This window comes from Melanaphis sacchari, unplaced genomic scaffold, assembly GCF_002803265.2.
Source record: "Melanaphis sacchari strain LSU unplaced genomic scaffold, SCAv2.0 Contig23_pilon_pilon, whole genome shotgun sequence".
NCBI lineage: Eukaryota > Metazoa > Arthropoda > Insecta > Hemiptera > Aphididae > Melanaphis > Melanaphis sacchari.
Window position 1 is genome coordinate 4950606 of NW_020271114.1, and position 10265 is coordinate 4960870.

At 30.4% G+C, this 10265-nt stretch overlaps 2 protein-coding genes across 2 annotated transcripts; one reads left to right on the top strand and one right to left on the bottom strand.

Moving 5' to 3' along the window:
* Positions 1 to 512: 512 nt before the first annotated feature.
* On the top strand, positions 513 to 5704 carry LOC112594815 (peptidyl-alpha-hydroxyglycine alpha-amidating lyase 2-like). Its single transcript, XM_025339822.1, has 7 exons — positions 513 to 950; positions 2037 to 2179; positions 2245 to 2443; positions 2556 to 2757; positions 4149 to 4337; positions 4431 to 4546; positions 4772 to 5704. Exons 1-7 carry the CDS (start codon positions 723 to 725, stop codon positions 4895 to 4897), a joined length of 1203 nt encoding a protein of 400 aa, XP_025195607.1. The 5' UTR covers positions 513 to 722; the 3' UTR covers positions 4898 to 5704.
* A 1160-nt stretch (positions 5705 to 6864) lies between these two features.
* Positions 6865 to 9965, bottom strand: LOC112594816 (probable malonyl-CoA-acyl carrier protein transacylase, mitochondrial). Its single transcript, XM_025339823.1, has 4 exons — positions 9610 to 9965; positions 9153 to 9551; positions 8873 to 9090; positions 6865 to 7418 (listed from the first exon to the last, which is right to left on the bottom strand). The coding sequence occupies exons 1-4, from the start codon at positions 9872 to 9874 to the stop codon at positions 7023 to 7025; spliced, it is 1278 nt and encodes a 425-aa protein (XP_025195608.1). The 5' UTR covers positions 9875 to 9965; the 3' UTR covers positions 6865 to 7022.
* Positions 9966 to 10265: the final 300 nt, after the last annotated feature.

The window sequence follows — 10265 nt, forward strand, 5'->3', positions numbered from 1 at the left end:
CTGAGGGCTCATCTTCAGCGACCATGAATCCAGCCCATAGCTAACATAACAAAGCTAATGTGCCCTGTATTAGATGAAGGAAAAAAGTTAATATCAATTTACCAGCTCAAACTTTCAACACTGCGGACAATAATAAACTTTAATAAAATACACGAATGCAGGAGTATACCGTATGGGTATATCTGGATCTGCTCTGATATTAAGAGGGCGTATTTTATTTTCATTCCAGAGCGTTAACATTTTTTGATCCGACTCCGTCTTGCGTATAGGTATGTATTAATATATAAATACGATTCATTTTTAGTGATTTTAGCATAAATTTAAAACGTAGAGCGTCATGACTTGTGGTGGAACAGGTTTAACTGTTAGTGTGGGTCAGGGTGACCCATCATCGCTGTTTCGCAGGGAGTGTGTCATTTAAGGGTGGATGGAGGGGAAGCGAGTCATTTAAGGGTGTAAAGAGGGGGTCACGCGGCGCTCTCTGGCGATCAAACCAACCGACCGTTTCTGTGGCATACATAAGGTATTGATCTCGGCGATTTCACCAAGGCCAAATTCGTGAATCGTTGTCGTCACCTCTGCCGACGTTTCAATGCATCGATAACGAAATATTGACGCTAACACAAGACACTCCATACGCGTCTCACCCACTTTAACACGTACAGCGCCCACGCGCACCCACGTCACGTAACGTAGGTACCTGCAGCAGTCACTGCTGCGCCATGGGTCAGCCGTTGTACTTGTCGCTGTTGGCCACTACAGTCTGCCTGGCCACTTTGTTGGCCACATGTCCCGTGTCGACCGCAGGTTGGCCGGTTGACAGCAGTTTTTACGACGAGATCAAGCGCGTAGTGTACGGTAGTGATGGCGATAACGTCGACGAATCTGGGGCAACTGCAGTCACTGAATCATCGCCACTACCGCCACTTTCGTTGCCATCGTCATCACAGGCGAGTACCTACATTACAATAATAAGTAGCCAACACTTACTTGATATTGTCCCGAGAACTTCAATTTATTGTCGCGTCTCTGTCTACTGTCGATAACCTATTAAGCGAGATGATAGTAGATACCTACATATAAGTACACATATTAATAGACATTACAGCAGAGTCATACGATCGAGCTGTTATACATTTTAATATGTGTATGATCGCCGAAATTTGAAGTTAAATCGCTCATGACATATGCGTGGCTTTCCGTTAAACTATTTTTTAAATTCCAATTAAAAAAAAAAAAAAAAACCAATCAGAAATCATATTTTACATTTTAAACCCTTAGGTATAGCTTTCAAAACGAACAATTATATGAATTGTTAACTACAAAATAATTTATATTATATTTTCGTGATTTTGATGAGTTTTGTAAAAATTGTTATTTTAAATGCTTATAACACAAAGACACTTTCATTTTAATTTTATTTTTATTTGCAGTAAAAACCACTTACTAGGAACCTTGTATTACATTTTCATGTTAATTACTAAAAAAAAAATTGTATTATATATAGTTCAATAATAAATTAAACATTTTTATAAATTAAGTATATAGTGTCAACTTATTTTAAAATAATTATATCATGTCTAGAAAATACTAATATTTGGTGAAATTTTAAAGTCTCTAAAGCTATTTATTTTTGAATAACGATTTATGACCTATGTTATTATGTTTATATTAGGTTAGGACGAAGTGGTGGTTGTGATGCATTGCACGCGCATTGATATGTAAATGTGTAATATGCGATGTTATTATAAAGTGTATATCACAGGTTAATCTTGATCTATAAAATTTCCTTTGTAAGTTTAATATTATATTGTGAATAATAAACTTTAAAAATTTTATAAAAATTATTTATACTACCATACGCTATTGTCTATAGTCTATTTACTATTATATATTTACCAGGGACATAATTTAAAGTTTTATAATGTATTTCAATTTTAAACATAAAATGGTGTTTTATTAAATTATAATCCATAAAGTATTTATGATAAACATCTTTTATATTTTTAATAAATGGCTAATAATTAATATGACAGACACAGGACATAAACAGGCCCGTAGAGGTAGAAGGATGGCCAAGAAGTCCGATACCTCGTCTAGGACAAGTGAGTGGTGTGGCAATAAACACGGTCGGACAGCCTGTGATTTTTCATCGGGGAAGCCGTGTCTGGGACGAGAAGTGAGTTTAACTATTCTGTACTTTGTTTTCCATAACATGCATAAATATTTATCAAATTTGATTAGCTCGTTCAACGAAACATACCACTACCAACATGTAGAGGAAGGTCCCATTTTAACAAACGCCATTGTCACTCTGAGTCCGAAAACTGGTGAGGTTTTATCCAGCTGGGGAGCAGGTTTCTTCTACATGCCTCACGGCATCACAATAGATCATCAAGGGAACGTATGGGTCACAGATGTGGCTATGCATCAAGTGTTTAAGGTTAAAAACACCATTTTTATAATATATTATAATTTTCTGCTCAAACGCATTTAAACTCACCCACAACGCATGTTGACATATAACGGAATAATGGTGATAAAAAAATAAACAGTTTTCGCCCGGAGCGCCCAGAGCGTCATTAACCTTTGGCAAGAGATTCGAGAACGGCAAAGGATACAGGACATTGTGTCAACCTACTTCTGTGGCCATTGCTTCGACCGGTGACATTTTCATTGCAGACGGATACTGCAACTCTAGAGTTTTAAAGTTTTCTAGCAGAGGAGAGTTGCTACGAGTTTTTCCACACGCCAACGGTAAATTTCTATATTTCAAATAGAACAAAACCGGATTAATTTTAAGTCATATTTATTGTATATTTTTATGTAATTACCTACTAGTAATTAATTCAGTATTGAGAAAATTTCTTTTAAAAGGAACTCGTTCCTGGTGTAAATAAGGGACTAACTACTGCTCCTCGTTCCTATTGCAAAAAAAAAACTATTTATCTTTTCTTTAAATTTTTTTTTATTTGAATAATAGTTAATCGTGTTTTTTGTAGACAATTTTTCAACAAGAAATAAATGACCAATTTTTAAATTCAATCCCTTTTCTGAAAAATAATAGGTTATATAATGATAAAAAAGTCTAGAATAGGTTTCCTAATAGATTTAGATAACTTCAGTCTATGAGATAAATAAGTTGGGTGATTTGAAATGTGCAATTATTATACTAAATTTTTTTTGAATACTTGTTAAAATTTATTTTAATTAATTATAATATACCAATACAAATATCAATTATATAAATAATAGCATATAATTATAACACATATTTTATATTTATATGTTGAAATGACATTACACCTTTCTTTCGCTTGAATTTATGATTTTTTTTATTTTGACTCCCCTTAAAATATTACCTATGAGCACCTATGTATATACTTCTTAAACAAAACTACTATTTTTTACTTTTGTTAAATAGATACTCATAACCAGGTATTAATATAAATTTCAGAATAATAAAAAATGGGTATGTAAAACAATTCATAAAATAATTTTGGTCATAAAATGTCCATCAAATGATTAAGCAAGAATTATTAAATAATTATATCTATATTATTAAATTATGTATATAGACCGATGATAATCAGAGCCGCGTTTAACGGGCGGCAAGGGGGGGGGGGCAATTGTCCCAGGGCGGCAAATTTTGGAGGATCAATATAAAATAAAAAATTTATAATTATAATTTTTTTTGTGAGACTGTATAACTATAATAAGTACATATTATTTCGTTTATAAATACCACAAAAAAGCCGCCGTCTACCGATATATGTCACAAGGCGATAAGAATTAAAAACTTGTTCTAATAATTGTACGTATAAACTATTTTCATTATTTCTGTACGTTTTTTCCTCAAACATATTCTGTTACAAGTAAATCGTTAGTATTAATAGTGTGTTGAATATAATTTTGAATTGTAATTTTTGTAAGGGCGGCATATTTTAATTTGCCCCGGGGCGGCAACATAGCTTAACGCGGCACTATTGATAATCGTATAGATTTTACATGGTTTATAGACGTATAGAAATATATTATATAATACATAGTACCTATTTTGCAATTGCAGAACAGGTCGTACCTATCTGCTACCTACCGTTTTTTTTTTTTTTTTTTAATACGAACGTGTTATAATTTATTGTTAATAGAATTCTTAAGCCTTCAAGTACCACACAGTTTGGCGTTACTTGAACAACATGACCTCATCTGTATTGCTGACCGCGAAGATATGAGAGTCGTGTGCAGGGGCGCCGAACTTTCGTCTGAAAGCAAAGAACAGGCTCCGTTGACGATTCAACAACCAGATTTGGGACGGGTGTTCGCGATAACCAATCACGGTATGTGTTTTGGTGGCAAAGGGGTGGAAAATTTGGGCTTTTAGTTATTACATAATTGGGTTATCCTTTAAACTTTTTAAATTTAATTTAAAGGCGACCTGATTTACGCCGTAAACGGACCTACGTCACCTCTGATACCGGTACGAGGATTTACCATAAACCCTATGACCGAGAACATTGTTGATCACTGGACACTATCGAAAAATGCAGTAAGTTAATGCGGTTATTACTTATTATTTTTACCATACATGTATTGGGTATATAAATATTTTAGTAATTTGTCTCGTTTAAATCATTTAATGTCATAAATTTAAAAATCATATGTACACTTAGTAAACTCTATTGCGCTGCAGTGACTTTATAACAAAATAAAAAACATTTAAACATTTAGTAACATTTAATTATGTATTACTTGATTGCGTCTTGTTTTTCAGGCTATCAAAGTGCCTCATGACATAGCAATTTCGAAAGACGGATCGTCGTTGTACGTAGCTTCTATTAATCCAAACCGCATAGTGAAATACACGATGCAATCAGTTACTCCATTGAAATCCGAATAATTCTCAACAACTCAAGATATTCTACACATAAAACTACACAATAACAATTTATTTTATTCCATAGAATTAGGACACAATATATTCATTATTCGATTATTTTTTAATCAATGTATATTGAATGATCCATTAAATTAACGATTGAACAATAATTAATTTAATAAAATTAAGTATATTGTTACAAGTAGACAGTAGAATATATTTTCCTAAATTCTGTTCGGTTTACTTTTAATAAATATATAACATACAAAATAGGTAAACAATACATAGTATGTGATTACGCGAGTATGGAAGTATATCATGTACCTAAGTACCATTAGTACCAATTACTTATAATGATATACTAAATAGGTTGGGGATAAAACTATATTTTAATGCCAATATTATTATGCTGCAGCTTGCAGTCATGCGTGACTTTTGAATGTTGTCAGTCGCCTAGCTGCTTTCGTATTTCATATCTATCAAAATTTAATAATTTATAAAGTAAATATAATAAAGTACAAAACTCTACCTACCAATATGACTATACAAATACGTACCTATTATATTAAATAGTGTTGTTTAATATTTATTCTTTAAAGCATTATACATAAGTAAATATGAACAGTGGTGTAGCCAGGTGTTGACCCCCCCTCCCAATGATTTCTATTTAATTATTTTTATTATTTACCTAGTAAATTAGCGATCGAATGACCTTTTTTTTTTTTTTGACCCACTAGATTTTTGATTTTCTAAAAAGTGGCCCTGGAGTAATTTTGAATTGTCCGTCCCTGGTATATAGCTAAATCGTAACCCCCCCCCCCCCCCCTCCATTCAAAAATTCTGGCTACGCCACTGGATATGAATATATGATTATATAATATACTATACATACGTATATAAATATCTATTAAATTTGTAAAACACATATTATACCTATTGTACCATTAAATACTAAGATTATTAAATAGGTAGGTACACATAATATACCTAGACCTAGTAATATTATGAAGTATTTGAATAAAAGTATTTTCTTAATTGGTCGGTAATGACTAATAAGTAATATTATGAATATTTCGAACGTTGCAAATTCACATTTTATACGTACCTTAATGTACTCAAATGTCAATAATAATAATAATTTAATAAAACATCATAATAACTTATTATAGTTATATAATATGGTTATTACTTATTTTAAATGATTCATTCGATGATTTGTTATTGGTTTTTTTGGTCAACTGATCTTACACTACAAAACTTCATCATATTTTGAGAATATGTAGTGTTTTCTATTTCTGATGAGATTAATTTATTATAGTTTTTGTACTTTTATTAAAGTGTACTTAAAATACGACTATTATCTATTGGTTAGACTTATTAAATTATTATTGTAAGCATATAAATTTGATCCAGGGTAGGTATTTGTTTGGAATTTTAGCAAAAAAAAATTTTTTAATGAAATATTTAGATATAAAATTTGAACTCAGTGATGTAAATCAAAACAATTGATAGATATCTAGTATAACTAAATAAAAAATATATAAAAATAAAAAACCAGACACTGAAGTACTAAGGTAACTTACCTTCTAGGTATCTGGCAAGGTCACTCATTTGCTACATCATTCATTTAAAGTTGCTCATATAGTTGAAATCAAAAATATCCTTTAATTTGTTAGATATGTAAAATCTTTTCAAAAGTCACAGATCAAAAAATAATTTTTGAGCACGCCTAAACACAAAATTACACTAATGCATCTAAAGTGATTTTGGATTGTAAATTATTATACATGTTTAATTTGAGAAAATGGAAGAATTAACAAAATTATATGTCAATGTTAAATCATAATTTAGAAACTTATAAGAAAAAAGTATAAAAAGTTTGATAAGTTGAATTATAGATAAATAATTTAGATCTTAAAAATTGCCCTTAGTCTGCATTAAAACAATGTTTGTATTTTAAATTATAGAATTTTATTTTACTATGTATCTTAATATATACCAATCGTAGTTTATTTAATTATAAGTCTCAGTCCACAATGGATGATATTAGCTACTGAAAGAATAATGTATAACAATATAGTAATAATATATAACAATTGTATTACAAATAAATTTATGCTTAAAAGTTATCTACTTAATAAGTACATTAAATATCAATAGTCCTACAAGAAGAATGAGCTTTATAATTAACTGTTTTTAATAAATTTCTGAGAGTAGAGCCAGGTCCACACTCAAAAGTATCAGGGAAATTTGACCCAACTGGACGTTCATACAGTATGTGTAATGTTTGTTCCCACTTAACAGGTTTATATATTTGTTTAGGTAAATTTCTATAAACTTGAGCACTGTTCTGATAACGTTTTCCATCAATATTTGAATGTACGGCTATCAGAGGTTCTGCTATTTTTATGTTATGCAATGCAGCTGCAAATGGTTCAACAGCAGGGCGCATGAGGTCCGTATGAAATGCACCAGAAACATTTAGTCTTTGCATCTTTCTAAGATTAAATTGTTTTAAATTTAATTCCAAATATTTTAATGCCTAAAATAATCATAATAAATCAATAAATATTTTGTATACATTATGTTACTAACATCATATTCAGTTACAACATTATAAGATTGTAATTGCAGAAAAAAATTCCTAGTATAAAAATTTATTTATTTTAATATAAGGTGATACACAGTATGTCCAGAAAGTAAGTTCCGTTGGGCAATAAAAACATGTAAATGTGTACATTTTATTATAAATTTTATTTGAATATAAAATACATGTATTACTCTATTTTTCAACATAGTTACCACCATTATTTAAGCACTTATCATATCGAGGTACTAGTTTTTGTATCCCTTCATCATAGAAAGATGACGCCTGTGATTGTAACCATGCGCTAATAGCCTTTTTCACCTCATCATCTTCGTTGAAGTTCTGGCCACCCATAAATGATTTCATGTGTAAAAAAAGATGAAAATCACTGGGTGCCAAATCTGGACTGTAGGGCGGATGATTAAATTGTTCCCATGCACTACAATGCCCGCCCGCACACAGCAAATGTGATAAAACAACTTCTTGCAGATTTTGCATGGGAACAATTTAATCATCCGCTCTACAGTCCAGATTTGGCACCCAGTGATTTTCATCTTTTTTTACACATGAAATCATTTATGGGTGGCCAGAACTTCAACGAAGATGATGAGGTGAAAAAGGCTATTAGCGCATGGTTACAATCACAGGCGTCATCTTTCTATGATGAAGGGATACAAAAACTAGTACCTCGATATGATAAGTGCTTAAATAATGGTGGTAACTATGTTGAAAAATAGAGTAATACATGTATTTTATATTCAAATAAAATTTATAATAAAATGTACACATTTACATGTTTTTATTGCCCAACGGAACTTACTTTCTGGACATACCTTGTATTTACTCTATGGCTTAATTAATAACACTAACAACTAACTAATAGTAATTTAAATATTAATAAAGCTTAAAACATATTATATGAATATTTAATATTATTAAAAAAAAAAAAACACTTTAAATATAGTGAAACTATGATAACATAACAAACTTCCATTCAACAAAATAGTTCTAAGAACTATTACTAAGTTAGAATTATGTTTTTATAACATAATATTTAAATGAATAAAATGCAATCACTTTTTCTTGTTTTTATGGATATTATAGTTTTATATCCTTGAATTGTTTTAATTATACTCATGTTTAACAAGGCATTAATTAGTAAACCAATACAGAATCACAAAAGAATATTTTTATTTAAGTTAAAACATATTCTTTACTAATTTTGTATATAATTAAATTATATTATAATTCTAAAATGTCTATTATATGATTGCTATGATACCTTTAATGGAATAAATTTAAATATTTAAATTATTAATTATCATATGAAAAGTTTAAAAATTAAAAAAAATAGATTAATTTTTATACTAGGGATTTTGTTTACAAAGACCAATTTAAATACTTCTTACTTCTAAATGTCCAGCAACTACTTTACAATCAGGATTCAAATAGTTTGATATAGAACAAATAGGTTTTTCGATTCCTTTATCCAGACACCAATCTTTGGCTTTTTTCATGGCATAATTTAATTTAGAATCTGGCCTTATATAAATGTTAGCCATTCCACCCGGTTCAATTTCTGATGCATAATGCATAGCTTCAGCGCGTACTTTTACTAAACTGACAGCTGAAAAAATTGAAGAATTTTTTAGAAAAAGTACAACTATGATAAAAATAGTTAATTTATACCTTGTTCAAAGGAAAGACATCCAGCAAATGTAAGCGCAGCAAATTCTCCAATACTATAACCAGCAACAGCCATACAGTTTTCAATGGCACTAAGTTGCTCTTCTTTTAGTTTCTCAACTGCACCTAAGGAACACACAAAGATGGCTGGCTGACTATAGATGGTCTGATCCAATTTAGATTTTGGTCCTTCCAAACAAAGTTTTAATAGATTATACTTCAGTATTTCACTAGCTGCTTCGAACATCTCTACAACCTGAGGAAACACTAACAGATTTTTTCCCATACCCACAAACTGGGTACCTTGACCGGGAAACAAGAGTATTGATGTTTCCTTGGGATCAACATTTGGTCGTAGAGCATGCTGTGCTTGAGACTGATTTTTGTGAGGTACATATGAACCTGGTTTTAAACAACAAATAAATTAAGACAAATACAGTTCTGAATATATAATGTAAACCTTTTGGGTATGGGGATGTCGTCCAATTTTCAGTGTCTCCAACGACAGATGACTCTTCTGGGACTGTCCCATCTTCCAACAATTTTTTTATATCAGTTTCATTTGTATGCTTTGAATTGTTATCGATTGACATACACCTTAGTTGTGTACTATGATTTAAATACTTCAAATCAGGCGAAAGACTGTATAAGGAATTTATTAAGCGTTTTGCAGACGTTTTTTGAAAACAACCGAACCACTGATTGCATTTTCCAATAGACATCATAGTGTTCTCCAATTGCGAATTAAAATTTAAAAATAAAGAAGACTTTTATTTACTATTTAGTACTAATATTCACAAACATAAACAAATTAAACAAATTAAGTTTTGGAAATTATTAAGTATCAATGAAATTATAATTCTGTGGACTGTGATACTGATATCACAAAATTTCTTAGCACGTGTGAAAATACCACCACAGAAGCATAGATAAATATTCATCTATATAATAATATTTCTATTATATTGATGATAAAAGGTTTTATCATGGTAACAAGTGACAACTGATGACTAGAAAATAAATATTAAATAGTAAATAGTTTAATAAAACAAGTAAAAAATAAAAAATCCTTTGTGAGTTATGAAGTATTCTAATAATTTAATACGTGATTGTGAA